An 18,804-nucleotide genomic window follows, 5' to 3' on the forward strand; every position below is an offset into this window, starting at 1 on the left:
GAGTTGTTTGCTAAGCGTCTGAGGAGTGGGGACCATGTTTTCAGCGTTTATCAAAAGGGAAAGTGTTCCTGAATTGACATATGTACGAGATTTGGGAACCTCCCTTTCTCCTCACTTTATTTTTCTTTCTCCGCCCGCTCCGCTCAGGATTCGAAAGTGCCAAGCGTATCTCCAGGGTGAGTGCATGTATAAATATCTGGCAAATTGCTATTTCTCTTGTTGTACTGTTGCCACTAGTTAACTGTTACTATTACTTTTCATGGAAATTGGATCGAAATATACAAACATCTCCAATATTAAGCACTCCTCTGAGTATTCCGCTGCCTGACGTATATATTTCTTCTAATACATGTATCTTAATTCAAATCATATTTGTGTCGCTAGTGGACGATCCATTCACTATGAAATGTTCGGTTCGTCAAACAACAAGAAGGCCCAGGGAAGTAATATTGTTTTATTTTCAAGATTTCCATTATTTCTCTGAAATGAGAAGCCCCTGGTCACCAATGCCATTGCAAGACAGGTGAAATTTTGACAGTCTGCCTCGAAATTTTGTGACACTATACCCAAATAAACATACAGAATTCTATAGAAAACACAATGATTTGTAAGACATTCACACCCCTAACTACCTAACGTACATACCTACATACAAAGGTAGTTATATCTCTAAGAATTGCATATCCATAATATCTAATTACGTTCGTCTGCCACTAGAGACATAACTACCTAGATTAACAGACTAACTTGTATGGAAATATTCGCAATTATCAGTAAATCTTAATAGAGCGCAAAATACAAAGAAAAGGTTCGTATCTCTCCCCGTTCTGACCTCACTTCTTACTTTTCATTCTCTCCCTACCTTCTCCCCAAACCTTCTCCCCAAAAGAAAAAGAAAAAAGAGGGGTGTCGCAGAAAAGAATCGTAAATAACAAGAAACAGACAATGGTGTGCTGCGAAGAATGAAAAGAAGGGCATCAATGCAGGGTTTACAAATAAGTAAGAAAATAACATCACAGATAGCGCACATCCTCAGATAATCCATCTTAGTGAATATTCCATTTTCCAAATAAGTGTGACATTCAAAGGACCGGAGGATATCCGCACATTTCGCTGAGAAACATGGGAATAGGTACAAGGGAATCGCGCATTTAGACATCTCGGAATGATTAAACCAAGGACCAGAAACGGAGTTTGGGGTATGAGGCGCTGCTGACAGCAGGATTGCAGGATTTACGCGGCTATCTTTTCAACTGGAGTCAAATGGAAAATCAGGAAGGAGGATGCCTTGGTAATGCCATCTTCGAAATTACTGATCCACAAGCTTCCAAAAGAAGGGAAAAATCATGTTGATAGGGCGTTGGTGGAACCATTTATAAGATTCCTAGGTCGATTGAGGCTGCACCAGGGGTAACCTCGATGATAGCTGGGCCAGCAATGATAATATTGTCGGCGATGGAACCTTGGGCATCAGTATTGGTGAGGAAAACGTATGATTGTCCACTAATCACCGATGGAATGGCAACGATCAGGACGACGTCGATACGTTCGACCAGAACACTGACGATATCTAGACCGCTGACGAAGGTGAGGAAGACCGCACCATTGCCGAAGTTGACATCACCTCCCACACGGAATTGGGCAAGTGCGGAAACAGCATAGGGGCCGGCTTCGATTGGGCTCAGGTTTGGGAATGCCTTGAACGGAAGAGCGACGTTCTGCTGAGGGCATGAGACAATAAAGGAGGCAGCCAGGGAAAAGATAGCATTGGCATTAATTGGCGTGCCAGTAACCTTGGCAGATGATATCAAATTCAGGCTGTTTCGCAAGACGGACTGGTGGAGGCCTTCTGAGACAAGAATAGCACCTGCCTGGGTAAGGATATCCTTGTCTGAAATAACTCGAGCACCGCCCAAGTAGGCGGAGGTACCGATACCCTCAAGAACTGATGCCAGGCCAAGGAAGCTGTGGATGTCGGAGTACGGAAACTTGTACTCGCAAGCCGAAACAGGATTCACTCCAGCATTCCTAAGAGCCTGGGTAATGAACACAACATGGTCCTCCTCATCCTGGGCGATAAATTTCAGCTGATTGAACAGTCTAGCATCGAAGCCAGCCTCGTGGAAATGATTCTGTGTGAACCGAGAGAAAGCACCCTTGTAGAAAACATTTTCCAGATGTTCAAGCTGTATTTAACAAAACCAACATTAGCCATGGCCTATCCTAAAGGCAGTAAAAACAATATACAGGATACATACAGTCAGGGCGAATTGCAGGATATCAATATCGGTAATCCCTTGCTGGCGAGTTTCTAGCGGTGCACTGAAGACACCTGCTGCAGAAAGAACTCCAATAAACGCGCTGCGTAGAAGGGACTTCATGACTTAATCTTTTGGGGTATAAATGAACGACAGAACAAAATATTAAAACTGTAAAAAATAAAACAATAAGTCAGGTATGTATAACTACACGAACGATTGAATGAATGAGTGGTGACCAGCACACCGGAGAATAGAATATCTGAAAAATGAGAGTGAGGAGCGAAGTGGACTTCCAAAATTGTAGATGATACCGAACCAGGTGAGAAAAGAGAAGATCTTGGGGGAAGGCATCCTTTTTACATACGATCCTAAACACTCACGCTCTGTTCGGTAAATGAGCTTCCAGCTTCACTGTTTCTAAAGATGGTTAGCAAGATTGTCGACATGAGATAGTCCCCAAAACCAGCCCCCTTGAGACGTTTTTAAAGTGGCCAAGATGTCGCTTTAAGGCATTTGAGACGTTACGTGTAGCTATCAACATATGCCAAGAACACTGAGAAGCAACGTTCTCAGCGGCAGATCTCTCATAGCGGCGCAGCGAAGCTTGGCCCAAACACAGACCCAGATTACATGCTCGATTCGTGCCGGAAGTCACAAACCGATTTCCTAATACGTCGAGCTTTCATCGAAATCTGTCATAGTGCAAAAAAGTTGGAGTTTGAGATGGCCTAGATTGGAAATCTCAGTCAGGATCAAGAGTGCCCAAGGCCTGACTACGAGACAATCTCGCCTCCTTATAAATGAAAACGATGTGTAATCATTGAAAGAAGCGGGGTTAGTTCACATTGGCGGCATATTCAAACTCAACGCCGTACTGTCTAACGCAAACTTCGGCCAGTTGCTGGATATATGGGAGTAAGTCCGGTTTCGGTAGGCATACCTATAGGGTTCGGATACCGAGAACTGGCGTGAATCAATCATTCGCCCTCAAGCTTTGCTGGTTATCGCTTGAGACTAGGAATGCATAGGGTCTCCCTCTCCTGGTATCTGTCGAGCGGGTTCCTAGACGGGAATAAGGAGTGCTCATATTATTTCCATGTTCTGCTTTGGACATCCTATGACAGTTGACGGGACCGGGGGCATAAATCAATGCGTCAATTTCCCCTTTTTGCCATGGTTGTGTTAGCAGGATCTGAGATCCGAATGGCAAAATGGTGAGAGACAATGCGCTTCACAATCTGCCAGTTCCAGGTCAGTTTCAAGTTGGCGAGCAAGTGTCTGAAGAGCAGCCACTAGCGCCAGTTCTCCGCTCAACTGAAGAAATCAGGGACAAGCGTCAATCTGAAATATAAACTAAATTACTCATAAGTCCAGTGAGAGGTTCGAGGCATAATGTATGCACTTTCAGATCACCTGCGACGTTGCAGTTCTTGATATCGATGTTAGATATATCAGCGCCGCTAGGCCAAAAAGGGTAATAACTAAAATCATTTTGAAGGGTATACTTATATAAGCACGAAATTGGTCATGTGATATTGACTTGGCAGGGGGAATTGAATATGATCATAAACAAAATCTACAAGATGAGAATATATAGTCTATGTTCCCATATAACTGATATATATAAAAGGAGAATCCCAAAGAATCAAAGTCTTGTTCAACATACAACATGCCCTGCCTGAAATGAAACGAGGATTAAGCAAATATAAGATCAACGAACGGGGACAGGTTAAAGTGACAGGAGACTGAGGGTGAAGGAAAAAGACATATCCCTATTCAGTCATGGAGGATTTGAATGATCCACTGGGGCCTATAAGAGTGGACACTGACGCACAGGAAATCCTTCTCGCTTCATCGCAGCATGATATTCCTCGTCTGCGCCAACTAATCCGCGAATATGAAAAGGCAGAAAACCCAGTGAATGTCAAAGATCCTGAAACTGGGTATACTCCTCTTCACGCTGCAATTGCTGCTTGTGAAATGGATACGGAGGAATCAGCAGACAGCCACCAAGTTCCCAATGGGACTACAAATGGTGATTCTAGTACGGTACCAGATGCTAGACTGATTGACCGAGCAAGCGACGTTGTGAAGTTCTTATTGCAAGAAGGAGCTATATGGAATGACTTGGATTCTAAGAGCGAAACCCCTGGCTGCCTGGCTAGGAGGCTAGGACTCAACGAGCTTTATAATTTAATGGTTGATGCGGGCGTACGCGCCGAGATGTTGCTTAATCGACTTTATGGCTATGAAGTGCTTTTGGATGATGCCGACGACGAAGAGGCGGGAGGTGCTGGTGTATCGGAGGAAAAAGAAGCACAGATTGACAAACCACAAACCGTACCGGAGTCAAATGCTAGCACCGGTCAAGACATGGCAGACGAAGCAGAGCCAGATGTCAGCAGCTCTCACTACCTCCAATCCAACTTAACATTTCGACACGATCGATTACTCGATGAAGATAAAAACGGTATAATGATGGCCTGGGAAACAGATATCATGGCTAAATCTGCGAAAGCACTTCTTCCTAGACCCGAGTTGCGTGTTCTAAACATTGGCCACGGCATGGGAATCATCGACAGTCTCTTCCAAGCTCAGCAACCAATTACCCATCACATCATTGAAGCCCACCCTGATGTCATTGCAGATATGAAAGGCAAAGGTTGGCACGAAAAACCCGGAGTTACAATTCACGAGGGCAGATGGCAGGACATCCTCCCGAGGCTCATAAATGAAGGAGAAACCTTCGATGCAATTTATTACGACACTTTTGCAGAATCCTATTCCGACTTCCGGGAATTCTTCTCGGAGCAAGTTATTGGCCTTCTTGAACCAGAAGGGAAATGGGGATTCTTTAATGGAATGGGGGCAGACCGGCAAATAAGCTACGACGTCTATCAGAAAGTTGTGGAAATGGACCTACTTGAAGCTGGCTTTGATGTTGATTGGGAGGAAATAAGAGTCCCGCAACTTGACAAGGAATGGGACGGTGTACGAAGAAAATATTGGGTGGTGGATAATTACAGATTGCCGACATGCAGGTACCTGGACTAGGTCTGATAGTCGCAATATCTAACACTCTGCAATATTTACGAATGGTTCGGTTGGGAAGCTAAATAACGTCTGTGAACATGGAATGAAGGTATGAGAGGGAAACGATGCCGAGAGCTGCCATCGCGACTCCCATGAAAAACGCAATTTAAAGAACAGAAGTACCCAAACATTATCCTGCTGTACCTTAACTATGGATATCTGCATATTCATGTACAACTTCGTCCCTTAAAATCAAAGCCACAGCCAACAAATCCTCCCAATCCGAAACAACATCAAGCTTCTTCATTTACTCTAATTTTGTCAGTATGTACGCCCTTATTCTTTAGTGAAGAGCATTACCAATTCCGGTCTGGGCTAAGAGAGTGTAGATAAAGCATGATAGTAATATTTGCGTTGAGTATATTCGAATAGACGATGGACATAGGCATTCTCAAAACGAGCAGGAATTAAAAGAACTTGGTTCTCAATTCCACCACAATGATAAATTGACTCGAGTATCATAATAAAAGTGTTTATGCCGTGTTCATTTTCTCAGGCAAAAGGTTCGAAAAAAGGTATCGTTTGTCTAGGGTTGCAATTGAAAACCCATATGACACACTATTCAAGGGTCATCGAACTACCACTAGCCCAGAAATATCCAGCCCTTGAGCAAGTAACTAATGTAAGATGAAACTCCAATCCCAAAGCATGTGAATATATGAAACCGGAGTGGGAATGCAAGAAAGCCCAATTCATCAAAACAGGGCGCTCAGAAGTGTTACTAAGTCTCACCAATTGTACCTGGTCACTTGTTAAATAAGCATTGTGATAGCTATAACTAATTAACTATCCCTTAGATGTAAAACTTCCAATCTTGGAAAATCGAAAAGTAATCAAAAGAGGAGGGGATTGGTAATTCCAGTGAATTCATTCATTCGAGCCCATGTCGACTTGAGATTTATAACTACCGTTTCACTCTTGAAATCTCCAAGTCCCCAGTTGAAAAATTCAAAGCAGATAAATACTGAAGTTGATAAGTTGGAATCCCCACTTTCATGTCTCCTAGAAGGAGATATTTGCAAACTAATACGATGAAGTTCAGTAGTGGATAAAGAGAGTTGAAGTTGAATTAAGGTAATAAAGTTCGTGCAGCCCTTATAGACACTGCCGTTGATATTGCTTGTCAGTGATTCTGATTTCAACGAGCCAGCCGGGCTAGCTCAATCGGTAGAGCGTGCGGCTCTTAGGATCACTTCGTGTGACCGCAAGGTTGCGGGTTCGACCCCCGCGTTCGGCTTCCATTTTTTCTCCAATCTTATCTTCTCTTCCTTCTTTTGTTCATATGATATTTTTTTTATCCATCGAGAGAATACAATTTCCTTGCGGCGACATTGAACAAACATCCTTGATGGAATATACCTTCTTTGATCTTTCTCAAGTTTGTTTCCATATTCAAACTGACTGTTAGAGACCAGCTCTAGAATTCTATTTCCTCAGACTTCCGGTTTGCTGGTTTGAGAGAGAATTCAGCATGGCTATTGGGATGTCAGAGTAAAGAACCTCGAAGCGACAAACTTCTGCTGCAAATATGACTCACCAGTTTAATGTCAATTGTTTGCCTTTAGCCTCCGCCTAAGAGATGGAGTAAACGACTAAACATTATATTATTCATCCAAGGATCTTTAGAGATCGCTCCATGATGTGTCTGCCCACATCAGTAACTGGAGTCCTGGACACCCGCCCAATGCACATCATTACATCTGTGTAGCTAAGATTAGAGAGCAAACCGGACCGATCCGTCTCTATTTATATACTCTTGCACACTATTACTTGATCTGCTGTAATGAGGCGGCGACTACGTGTTGACGGCATCCGACAGCGGGCGAACAGCATCAAAGGGCAATTGAACCCCATACGATGCACTTCTTTGCATAGTGTTGTTGAGCGAAAAACATTTTTCTTGGAGAGTCAAGCCACGGTCGTGTTGTCATTACGGCCGATACTCGAGACTTTGAACAGCATACGATTCAAAATTTCAAAGATGATGGTTATAAAGTCGCATATCTGCCGTATAATGGCATGCAGCGGGAATACAACCATCAACTACAGGCGTTGGAGGAGCCATTAGAACTCGTGGACACATATGCCATTGCTGGGACATGAGACTCATGCTTGACATAATGTTCTGTTTTGTTTTATATCTTCAACCAAAAACCTGTTAGAAGTTTGAATTTTGGATATGATTGTGATAAGTGACAAAATATAATTCCTCTTTAGCATATGATGAAGCTGCCGCTTTGGCCCTAGAAGCATGCACAAAGCCAGTTCCCAAACTCTGCGCGGTGGTGGCATACTACCCTACTCGAATTCCAAAATAGAACGGACAACCTCCCCTCACCACTTTATGGGATCCACCTTACCAGTACGCAACAATTAGGCAGGGGAACCATTTGCTACACGTAAATGAACGCAAATTCCCGCTTCGCGGAACTAGATAGCCCTGATTATGTCGATATCAACATTGAGGTATGGAGGCAGTGTGGGAACGGCATGTCAATATGCTACATCTTTCCAAGGATGTGGAGGGGGGCGATGGAATGAGGACGTACCTGAAATTTGTACCGACTATGACGGGTGGTATGTTGATAATATGTTTTTCCTCGTCAGCTGAGAGAACTATTGTTTTGGTCGGGCCATGGGCTAGTTTTTAAACTCATTTGACTGACAGTCTCTTTCTTGTAGGATACTGTAAGGACAAAATTTCCCGTTTCTACGCCAAATACTTCAACCCGGGAACCCTCACTCATTTAGAATGAGCTTGGAACTCTTGGCAACTTACTCATACATCCTTAAGTGGATATCTCAAACCCGCAACGATAAGTGAAAAGAGCGCTCTTAAGTACATGAGCATTGACTAAATGATGCTGACTTGGATGTCCTCTTCTCGCAGTTTTGAAAGTAGATCGGTTCTATGTACATACATAGATACATACAAAACGATTCAGCTACTCTATATTTCATCCTTCAGCTAGATATTGACCATGTCTAGATAATCTGCAACAACTTCCCTAGGTCTGAAATCTTGTCACTCACAGCATTCGCACTTTTCAACGTCTCCACGCTAGCCTTCTGAGCAACAGCAATGATATCCTCCAACTTCTTTAGTTCTCCATTATTTGTCTCTTCAAGTCTAGCAAGCCCCGCAACAATCACTCCAAGCAACGTATCCCCAGCGCCATTAACACTCACCACATCCGTATCCCTCAGAACCTCCGCCGCTGGGAAGAGACGCATATACACACCCCCAACTGGATTGGTATCATCTGCATACGCCCGCCCCAGGATATACTGTGCGAAATCGGCAGAACGAAGCCGCTCATCTCCTCGGGATAAGAGCTGTGTAAGTAGGACGCCTTGGGGTCCTAATTTAGAGATGATACAAGGGATGAATGGTAGGAGCTGGATGCTTTGCTGCGGTATCCCTTCATTTACAAGTTCAGAATTCGTAAGGGCGATGAGTCTATCTCGTGAGCCACTGCTGGGCATCTCTAGGGCGTTGATGACTCGCCACCATTCGGCACTTTCGAAAAGCCCGGTGTCTCGCGCTGCGGTGTACATGGCTGCCAATTCGTAGCGGTTAGGTGTTGCAAGGTCAATGGTATGATTTGGGATTGTGGATGAAGGCTGGATGACTGGTTTCAAGGTTGATTGTGATTTTGTGAAAAGACGGGCTGATTTTGCGGTAGACACCGGTTCAAAGGCGGTTTTCGCACCATGGGACTTAGCCAGTGAAATCCACTTTGAGAGGACATCAGGACTCCAATTTGCATCAACTACAACCCATTTCGGTCTAGCGCGCTGGACGAGAGGGTCCCAGAAGCTGCCAAAATTAAGGGTTTTTTCGGGTGTTTCCATGATGCTCATGTCTGCCATTGCAAGCATGAGATCTCTCTTTGCGTCATTGATGGAGACATATTGAGCTGTCCTGACGCCGGAGGTTGAACTTAGTATCTGGATGCCCTGAGAATGTATGTTGGCTCTCGACTTTTCAATAGCAGCGAGCGCGGCCCGACCGCTGAGATCGTCTGCGACGATACTGCAAAGGAGAACTGGGCTGCCAACGTAGCTTGCCGCTAGCGCTACGTTGTGTCCCACTCCTCCGAGACTCTGGCTAATCACTGACGGATTGGACGTATGAAGAGCAGGAGTATCGCCGCCAGTCTTTGATAAGGGGGTATAATCGCAAGCAAGGTCTATAGCAAGCGAGCCGGCAACTAATACGTTGGTTTTATCCGCAACGCCTCGGGCTGGCTTGGTGTCAACCGTTGTGAAAATGGATCGTTCTCTGATAGTATTTCCAGTTGTAGGGGACCCTGGCGATCGCGGAGATGTCCCTAAATATCCTGGCATATGCCTATATAGCATAATATATACACAAATCAGCCAGCTTTTCCAATCGCAGTAACCACAAAGCCGGCTCACCGATTTCTTTCAGCAGAACGTCCCGCCTCCAATTTTGCAAGCTCCACTGCAACTTTGGTCCCACGTTCGACATTGTATTCAACTAATGCCGTGTTTGCTGCTACACTTTTTCCGCCACTCAACTCTTTAATCTTGGACAAGATAAAAGGAGTGTTATCACTGCCATATATTCCTTCAAGCTGAGAGGATTCCAGGGCTTGTTCAATTATATGATCGACCTCTTGTTTCGGGAATGAAAACTTTTCTGGCACTGGATTTGCAAAAACCATACCGGAGGACATGTTCAAACGCGATTGTGCATCTGTGTGTTGTTAGCTAGGAAGTTATTGATACGTCACATTTCTCCCTCTCTTGAATGCCGTAATACCATGGAACAAAGTGGGAAACATCATAAGGTCGTAAAGTGAATTTATGTGCAACGACGGAACTTACATATGATAGCAGCAGCTTCCACTTCATCGTGTATAACCTTTGGCGTCTTTATTCCGCTATCTCGAGTGTAAAATGCGGGAAAATCCACGCTACCCACACGCCCATCTGCAAAAGTTCCAACTAGAACTCCTTCGGTCTCAAGATACTCAAGCGTTCGACGGATATCCAAGAAACTCTTGCAGCCTGAGCTGATGAGTGCAATAGGAGTTCGCCCAAGTTCAGTCAGGTCGGCTATATATGTCTTAGTATTGAGGAGGTCTTGAGCAATCAACAGTAATTTAATGCCTCACCTGATATATCCATTGTGCTCTCTCCCCCTCGATGTACACCACCTGATAGGTAGATGTTAGAGATTGTCACAAAAAACGCCTAGCAATACTTCTCAACGCACCAAGGCCACCAGTCGCAAAAACTTTAATTCCTGCAAGATGGGCTAGCACTGCAGTTCCGGCAATTGTAGTGCCACCATTCATTCTCTTTCCAGCCATTCCCTAACCATTGGTTAGTATGCGTTGTGGCATACTGGAGCAATGTTACCTTTTTGAGAAGAAAAACTCACCAGGCCACAGATATATCCCAGATCTCTGCGGGAGACTTTCAACACTTCTTGATTTGGTGATGAAGAGGCAAGCTCGGCAAGATCCTCTGGTGCCATTCCCACCCGTGCAACGCCATTAAGGACGCCTATAGTAGCGGGAACAGCACCCCAACGCCGCACGATTGATTCCAGACGGGATGCAAGAGCAACATTCTCCGGGTATGGGAATCCTAATTGTTGATTTAGCTGGGGCCACCTGCAGCATATCAGGGGCTTCAGCGGTTGACGTACCATGAGTATAAATGGTAGTTTCCAATGCGACAACAGGTTTCGACGAAGCGACAGCGTCCTGTACCTCTTCTGAAACTTTCAGAATCTTTCTCGCCTCCTCCAATTGTCTCCTCCCGTGATACGACCTATATCTTACTTGTGTTGGGAGTCTTAACCGCGAATTTCTCCCAATGCGAGCCGCAGTCCATGGCGCTGGCATCGTGAAGCAGCCTTAGAGTATCCTGTTGACTCCATGAATTGAAATAGCCCAGATTGCCTCTTCCGAGAACTTTCTTCCTATCCAACTAAAGTGTTCGCACTGTATGCTATGTCTTTAGCCCGTATTCAACATGACTATATAAATGTCGATGTTGTTTGGATATCCCAGAGATCGATAACTACCTAAACGCTGGCTGCGCTTGTGGCCGCTTGGCCCGCCGTAGCAGCTGCAAGACGAACACAGAAACCCATCCCCTTCTCCCAACCGACATCATCAATCATCTGCTGCAATCCCAATATCTAGGTTCTTGTTGAGCAGGCTCTCACTCAGGGATATCTACAGCGTCCGGGGCTGTGTGTTTGGTCTGGTAGCAAGCTCTGCCGCAATGTGGCCTTTCTCAGCTGCAGCTTTGCTCTGCGGCTTGTTAACTATCTCTATCACAAGCGCATACGGCGCTGCCTCTAATGATACGACCACATATGCTTCAACACGACTGGTATTGCCCAAAAATTTCAGCCCTCCCAAGGTTTTTAAGAATATCAACCTGCTCAGAAATATAAACCTTGAAAAGGGCTATGTTCGGGAAACCGTCAATGTTGTGGTAGAGAACACCGATAAAGGACCGCAGAACCTGTATTACCTCCCTTTTGCGACAGATATAATTGGTAAGGTCGGAGGACTGGAGGTTCGAGATAAGAATGCGCTAGCGAAGGGCAAGTTTGAGGTGGAGGCTATGGAGTTGTTGCCCTCGAGGTTCGTCTCTAATTAGCACCCTTGTTGTGTTCTATTTATGACATCTACATACGACCGTTTATTTAAGAACTGCATTCTAACGAACCACCTTATAGTCCGATCCAATACTTCATTGTCCGTTTCCCACATACACTGAAATCCTCTAAGCAAATAACCTTGAGTATATCATACTACATCCTCCATGCCCTCGTACCCCTCCCAGCATCTATCGAGCAAGAGAGCAATCAATATCTCACCTACACTTTCCCCGCCTACGTCCCCTCCGTCTACACAACAGAAAACCAAAAAACCAAAATCAAATTCCCAAGCACCAACGTACCAGATTACACGCAAACCACCGGCTTGAAGACCGGCGCGGACCCCGAACTGCAAGGCAGCATTTACACCTATGGACCTTACAAGACCTCCAAAGTCACCCCCGGCACCACCGGTTCCCTTATAACCGTCCGCTATGATTTCACCAAGCCAATCATAACCTGTACCCTCCTGGAACGGGACATCGAAGTCTCACACTGGGGCGGCAACCTCGCAACAGAAGAGCGTCTGTGGCTCCGCAACAACGGCGCCCCGCTCTCCGGCCATTTCTCCCGTGTCTCCTGGGCGATGCAATCCTATCAAAAACTCCCAAGCTCCTCCATGGACGAGCTACGAGTGCCTCTGCGCCCAGGCTCCGTCGATGCATATTTCATCGACGACATCGGGAATGTCTCGACCAGCCATTTTCGGCCAGGCTTGAACAAGCGCGAGGCCCTTCTGGAGCTGAAGCTGCGCTACCCCGTCTTTGGCGGGTGGAAATACAGTTTCCGCATCGGTTGGAATAATGACTTGTTCCGCTTCCTGCGCAGAGTGGGTGGGGAGTCGTATGTGCTTAAGGTGCCCTTCCTCGAGGGCCCGAAGACACCCGAGGGCGTGCAGTATGAGAAGGTCAAGCTGCGTGTGATTCTTCCTGAGGGCGCAAGGGACGTCAAGTATGAGCTTGTTGACGGGGTTGGGATGCCGTATGCGGTTGAGTCGGAGGTTGGGTTGCTGAGGACGTTTATGGATTCGGTGGGGAGGACGGTGTTGACGCTGCGGGCGACGAATGTGGCGGATGAGGCGAGGGAAGGACATATTATTGTATGCACTTTTGATTTCCTTTCCTGCGTTGACTTGATCTTTTTCATGCACTCATTTCTATCCTTTTTGATGAACCCCCGTGGAAAAGAATGACTGCTAACCATGCCTCGTTCTCTTCGATAGGTGACATACAAGTACCCCAAGCTTGTGATTTTGCGCAAGCCACTGGTGATTGCGACAGGGCTGTTCAGTGTATTTGTAACAGTGTGGCTGCTGGGTAATTTAGATATTAGCATTAAAAAGCGGTAGAAGAGTGGTGGGTGGCAACTGTTTATGTTCCTCTTTTTTTTTTTTTTTTTAACACTTTTCATGTCAATTTTGTTGACTATATATTTAGAGTTCAAATTTAAAATATGTCAGAGTCAGACCAGCTCCTAAATACTCTTGTTCACTTTTTGAACCATCTGAGTATTAAACCTCACTCAGTAGCTAACTAGCTCTCTTAACACAACCAACTGCTTTATGGTCTCCAGAAGATGTCAACTAACTATAAAACTCATTTTTGCTGTCTACATATAGTCATTTTATGCATTTCCTATTTCACAAATATTGTTTGCTCAAATATCTTCAACTTCATTAGGTACAAGCACTGGTACAAAGATGCATTATGATATGATTTACAGGTCAATAAAAAGGGGGGGGGGAAAGAAAAAAGGAAAAAAGAAAAAGAAAAAAAAAAGAAAGGAAAGGACAAGGAAAAACCAAAAGAGACCATGAAATCAGAAAACCTTTTTTTCTGAAACTGATAAGAATAAAATAAGAAACCACATATATACGTACATCTCTTCCTCCACCCAACCCCTCCACCCTCCTCCGCAAGCCCACCACACTCACTTACTCGGCCCACCCCTCCCGAGCCCTCAACCCAAAATTCACACAAACAGCCACAAACAACCCAACACAAAGCACTGTCGGCCCCCACTTCTCATGATAAACACGCCTAACATCCCTCCTCTTCCGAATAATATCAACGCGCCACATATACAGCAAAAAGCTATACACAAGTGACAAACACGCCAGAATTGTGAAGGCCCACGAGCTGGCTAGGGTGACTGTGTCGGTGCTGAAGTTTAGCAGGGCGGCCGCGATGGAGCCGAGGATGATGGAGAATTCGAGCCAGGAGAGAAATGTGCGTTCGGCGGCGAAGTAGACTTTTGGCTCGACGCGGACGGGGACGTGGATTCCTATTGTTTTTTGTCAGTTGGTCATTTGTGTGGGTGGGGATTTTTGCATGTTGAAGCGGGTACGTGGGAAGTTATATACGAAGAAAAGAGAAGGAAGCACTCACGTTTCCCCTTCGGTGCCTTAAAACATTTAATCTGCGCCTGGTCCGCCGGAATTATCCTCCCCCTCCCGGTCCCACCGTCATTCGGAATAGCTGCAGGCCTTGGCATGGGCGCAACAGACTTCAACGCATTCAAAGCTGACCGCCCCGCTGCACGCGTGTAGTGTTTCGCCAACTTAACCTTGTAGTGCAGGCCGCCAACTCTCCTGGCCTCCTCGAGGTCGTCTTGGTCGTTCGATTCGTCTTCGGAGTCGTATATTGGGTAGTCGTCGCCTCCTATCATTCTTTGTTGGGTAGCGATGCGTTCTTCGATGTCGAGGGCATTTCCAGTGGCTTCAGGGATGCTGGGATCCTGGGAAGGGTCGTAATGGTTTATCCTGGCGTTGTCGTTGTCGTTGTTGTAGTTGTCGTCGTGATGGGGAAGGTGGCCGTTTTGACGAATTCCGTTAGTCAAGGGCTCTAGGTTTTGTTGATCGTGCTCTGGGGTTTCATTATCTGCTTCGTCATCGGACTCGTCATCGTCAAGCGGGCCCTCACTTGTCGTCTGGCTGGTTTGGGTTGGTCGTTCGATTCCGAAACCGCGCGTGACCGGCTTGCGTATATCCACGTCCATTTGTGGCATCCAGAAGGGGAGAAGGTTGATGTAATCCGGGAATAGATTTGCGGTTCCATGAATGAATTTGCTGAATTTGGGGACAGCCTCAACCAGGTGGCTCGCTGTCAACTCCCTAATCCATTTTGGAGGCTCCTGTCCCGCCTGCGTTTGTAGTTTCACTTCCAAAACCGCATAGGCGAATCTCTCGACATCTTCTGCTGGTAATTGGCGAAAGGGATAGTCGATCCCGATATCCATTCGCCGCCAGTTATCGCCAGACCGCCTGCGACCATCCAGATTGTCCTCTCGAATCATAGTCAGCTCCGTATCCAACGATATGCGTACTCGAGCATCTCCAGGAAGCTGAAATGCAGTTCTGTGATAAAAAGTCCTCGTAACCGGCTCCAGTTTTCGCGTGATGACACGATATTGTATCTCCCTCGCAAGCTGTTCCCAATCAGCTATTTGCTGCTCACTTTTCTTCCCATCCTTCCTAGCCTTCTCAAAAACCTTTTCAACGGTCATTCGCCCGGACATGAACGCGTTGACATATTTCTCTTTAATTGGGAATCTAGCTTTTACGGACTTCTCCCCCGTCCAGTCCTCTCGGTGGGTCTTCCTCTCCACAAAAATCTGGTCGTTCTCCATCCCACCGTACCATCGCAATCGAATAGCTTCTGCACCTTCAGTCTTTTTGAGTCGTCCTGTATACAGCTCCCAAGTCTGGGGGTTGTCGTAATATATGGATGAAATGGCAGCGTCTTGTTCATCAAACTCTTTTCTAGGATTAAAAACCAAAACAGGGAGATGCTAATGGAAACGTGTTAGACAACCGCTGAAAACGGGCGTTGTCAGAAAAGCACAAGGCAAAACAAACCTTCAGTATAATAAGTTTCAATTCTGTAATGTTATCCGGGTGCACCCAGTACTTGGTCGTCTCGCGCACGAAATTCTGCTGCGAACCGCCCGCAGAACTGTCCCCGCTGACAGGGTGGCCTTTGTTCCTGACCAGATCATAGAGTTTGGATAGCTTGACTACGAACGCATCGTAATTGTCCTTAAAGAAGGGCTTCGCATTTAATCGTGCTGCAAATACAGGTTTGAGGTGCCATTGTGTTTGTTTCTACCAAGATTTTGTCAATTCACCCAGCGATTCCCGCATCGAAACGTTGATAGGAGAAACAGAGAGGAAAAGAAAGAGAGGGAAAAGGAGAGATACTACAAACTCACATCATGTTTCTTGATAATCTTCTGAAACCCTGTATAATTCAGCTGGACATACTTTGCCAAATCATGCACATCGGCAATAATATCGCTGAGATCCTCTTCGAGCAATTGAAAATCCTCATCAGTTGGTCGCTCAGTGTTACCACCTCCAGCAGCACCAGCACCAGCACCAGCACCAGCACCAGCACCAGCACCAGCACCAGCACCAGCACCAGCACCAGCACCAGCTCTAGCACCAGTTCCAGTTCCAGCACTGCCAGTCCCAGAACCAGCAGAACCTTGCCCGTTATTCAGCTGCAGATCTCTGCAGGCCACTCCCGTGCCAGCACCCGCACCCGCACCCGCACCACTCCCAACAACGGCAGCCGCAGCAGCCGCAGCAGCCACAGACCCCAACGTAGCCACCACCGCATAAACCTCCTTCTCACTCTGCATGATCCGCGTGACAATCTCATCGCTCTTCAACTTCTGGAAGGTGAACACTTTATCCAGCTCGCTCTCGAGCAGGGAGACGAAGCGCCTTTCGTCCTCCTCCGTCCATGGCCTGCGTTTAGGCTTTGGATTTTCCGGGGTCGGGAGGGTCTCGAAGGGGGTTTTGAGGGCGGCTTTGAGGTCGTCGTAGGCTATGTAGTGCCAGTAGTATTCCTTTATGAGGGAGGAGCGCAGTTGGTGGCCGAATCTGTGGTTGAGAGCAGAAGGGACGCCGCGGGGGGCGCGGTTTGTTAGCTGACTTAATATGGGTGGGCAGAACGGGAGGTTGCAATTGGCGAGGAGCGGGCTTACCTCATTGTCACGGCGGACAGCCTTGGAAGGGCAATGGGATTGGGGAGGGGAGGGGAGGGGCGGAATGGGAGGGCGGGGAGAGGGTGGAGGGTGGAAGGTAGAAGGTGGAAGGTGGAAGGTGGAAGGTGGAAGGTGGAAGGTGGAGGCGAAGAGGAGGAAGCACGCACTGTCTGGAAGGAGGTTTATTGGGGAGGGAAGGGAGGAGAGGAGGGGAAGGGGGGAAACGAAGGAGAGGAGGGGGTGATGTGATTTAGTAATATCTGCTCAGCAGGTGTGGGCAGCGGTTGGGCAGGCGTTGGTGGTGCTGCCGTTGGGGACGCTGGGATCGCTGGGGATAGCTGGGGCAGAAGCTCCTTCACCCGGGAACAGACAGACGTAAATCGCCAAGAAAGTATTATTATTATTATTATTATTATTATTATTATTATTATTATTATTATTATTATTATTATTATAATACTCCGCAGATAGACACATACACCTATACACACACACACACACACACACACATACACACACACATACACAGACACACACCGATATACACAGAGATATGACAAATATACAAAAGATAGGGCAAAAATAATAAATATACAGGGGGAACCCGGGAAATCACAACATAATCTGACGTTGCCTAACAAGCTCTGCAGATGCCTCGCCAATCAAATCCTGTGACTAATCCATCACGTGACTAGCCGGCCGGCAGCTCGATCGCCGCTGGGAACCATTGGCCAATCAAAAGGATCTGCCACACCACGTGATAGGCTAAATCGATGCAGGATCATTGCGTTAGGCTGGAAGGGGTTTAGTTGTCTCTCTTGCGGGATGACATCATTAGTCCTACTTAATAACTAGTCAACTATTTAGTTAGTAATAGTTACTTACCGAGCAGCTACTTCCGTAGTTAAATGCCATTAGCCTCAACATTATTCCTGTAGGTCTGCAGCAAGGAGATAGAAACTCTATCAGTATCACCATTGACATCCCTAAAACTTGAACTCCCACACCTTGACATATCATAAACAATCCAATGCACATAATTGAATCTCCATCATATCCCGAACACAAATTCCCAAATAGCTTCTCTGCAATCAACAGCTCTTCGGGGGAAAATAAATGAACAAATAAATAAAAACACCTAAACAACCCCCCCAACCCGCCTAATACTCCTCCTCGCCCCCTCCCCAACAACCGTAACCTTCCCCTCGCCCTCCAACCCCTTCACCGCCCCCGCAAACGCCATCCCATCAACCTCCATACTACTCCCCTCCCCCACTCTCCTCAATACCTCCGACCACCTCACCCCCACTCCCCCGCTCCCCCCACCCAACTCCTCCACAACCCTCAGCACCTCCCTCTTCAAATCCTCCCGGAGCCTCCTCTCACTCGCACTTGTCCCCTCCGTCAACAGGCTCATATCAATCAGCCCCGTCCGCGCATCCGTGGCTGCCTGCTTGAGCGCGGATCGGATCAGGCGAACAGCTTCCTCGACGTCGCTGGCGTGGACTTCGCTGGATAGGCGCATGCGCGCGTGTGCTTCTGCGAGGCGGATCATGGATTCGAGCTGCCGGGTTGTGGCTGTTATGCGTCTGTCAGCGGACCGGATGTCGTCGCCGAGTTTGCGCATGGCGACGTAGGCGTTTACGAGGGCTGTGCTGGCTTCCCGGGTTAGGGTTGGGTTTATGTTTGTTTTGCGTATGTTATGTAGGCTGTTAGGAATTCGATGGGCTGTTCCGTGTTTTAGAGATTGGGATTAGTGGGGGAGGTTTGTTTTGTTTCTCTTTTGTTTTTTTTTTTTTTTTTTTTTTT

The 18,804-nt window shown here is 46.6% G+C and overlaps 6 protein-coding genes and 1 non-coding gene across 7 annotated transcripts in view; 4 read left to right on the forward strand and 3 right to left on the reverse strand.

The window, feature by feature from the left end:
• Nucleotides 1-1,373: 1,373 nt before the first annotated feature.
• Nucleotides 1,374-2,381, reverse strand: PADG_03790 (uncharacterized protein; the record flags this gene model as incomplete). The annotated part of the gene is made up of 2 exons (XM_010761301.1): nucleotides 1,374-2,186; nucleotides 2,259-2,381. The coding sequence occupies 2 exons, from the start codon at nucleotides 2,379-2,381 to the stop codon at nucleotides 1,374-1,376; spliced, it is 936 nt and encodes a 311-aa protein (XP_010759603.1).
• Nucleotides 2,382-4,043: 1,662 nt separating this feature from the next.
• Nucleotides 4,044-5,315, forward strand: PADG_03791 (protein-arginine N5-methyltransferase; the record flags this gene model as incomplete). The annotated part of the gene is made up of 1 exon (XM_010761302.1): nucleotides 4,044-5,315. One exon carries the CDS (start codon nucleotides 4,044-4,046, stop codon nucleotides 5,313-5,315), a length of 1,272 nt encoding a protein of 423 aa, XP_010759604.1.
• A 1,188-nt stretch (nucleotides 5,316-6,503) lies between these two features.
• Nucleotides 6,504-6,591, forward strand: PADG_11662. Its single transcript has one exon. It is a non-coding gene; the product is annotated as a tRNA-Lys (tRNA).
• A 1,261-nt stretch (nucleotides 6,592-7,852) lies between these two features.
• On the forward strand, nucleotides 7,853-8,110 carry PADG_11663 (uncharacterized protein; the record flags this gene model as incomplete). Its single annotated transcript, XM_010761591.1, has 2 exons — nucleotides 7,853-7,931; nucleotides 8,037-8,110. The coding sequence occupies 2 exons, from the start codon at nucleotides 7,853-7,855 to the stop codon at nucleotides 8,108-8,110; spliced, it is 153 nt and encodes a 50-aa protein (XP_010759893.1).
• Nucleotides 8,111-8,339: 229 nt separating this feature from the next.
• On the reverse strand, nucleotides 8,340-11,236 carry PADG_03792 (uncharacterized protein; the record flags this gene model as incomplete). The annotated part of the gene is made up of 7 exons (XM_010760880.1): nucleotides 8,340-9,708; nucleotides 9,777-10,077; nucleotides 10,209-10,439; nucleotides 10,499-10,540; nucleotides 10,600-10,699; nucleotides 10,768-10,976; nucleotides 11,038-11,236. The coding sequence occupies 7 exons, from the start codon at nucleotides 11,234-11,236 to the stop codon at nucleotides 8,340-8,342; spliced, it is 2,451 nt and encodes an 816-aa protein (XP_010759182.1).
• Nucleotides 11,237-11,621: 385 nt separating this feature from the next.
• On the forward strand, nucleotides 11,622-13,354 carry PADG_03793 (dolichyl-diphosphooligosaccharide--protein glycotransferase subunit OST1; the record flags this gene model as incomplete). The annotated part of the gene is made up of 3 exons (XM_010761303.1): nucleotides 11,622-11,989; nucleotides 12,085-13,105; nucleotides 13,229-13,354. 3 exons carry the CDS (start codon nucleotides 11,622-11,624, stop codon nucleotides 13,352-13,354), a joined length of 1,515 nt encoding a protein of 504 aa, XP_010759605.1.
• Nucleotides 13,355-13,939: 585 nt separating this feature from the next.
• Nucleotides 13,940-18,804, reverse strand: part of PADG_11664 (uncharacterized protein) — a gene marked incomplete at both ends in the record, with an annotated part of 7,825 nt that continues 2,960 nt past the window's right edge. The window contains 6 exons of the mRNA XM_010761592.1: nucleotides 13,940-14,289; nucleotides 14,394-15,795; nucleotides 15,863-16,108; nucleotides 16,216-16,441; nucleotides 16,604-16,938; nucleotides 18,194-18,723. Coding sequence (XP_010759894.1) covers nucleotides 13,940-14,289; nucleotides 14,394-15,795; nucleotides 15,863-16,108; nucleotides 16,216-16,441; nucleotides 16,604-16,938; nucleotides 18,194-18,723 — 3,089 coding nt within the window. The remainder of the gene's footprint in view (nucleotides 14,290-14,393; nucleotides 15,796-15,862; nucleotides 16,109-16,215; nucleotides 16,442-16,603; nucleotides 16,939-18,193; nucleotides 18,724-18,804) is intronic.

Source organism: Paracoccidioides brasiliensis, assembly GCF_000150735.1.
Source record: "Paracoccidioides brasiliensis Pb18 unplaced genomic scaffold supercont2.4, whole genome shotgun sequence".
Classification (NCBI taxonomy): Eukaryota; Fungi; Ascomycota; class Eurotiomycetes; order Onygenales; family Ajellomycetaceae; genus Paracoccidioides; species Paracoccidioides brasiliensis.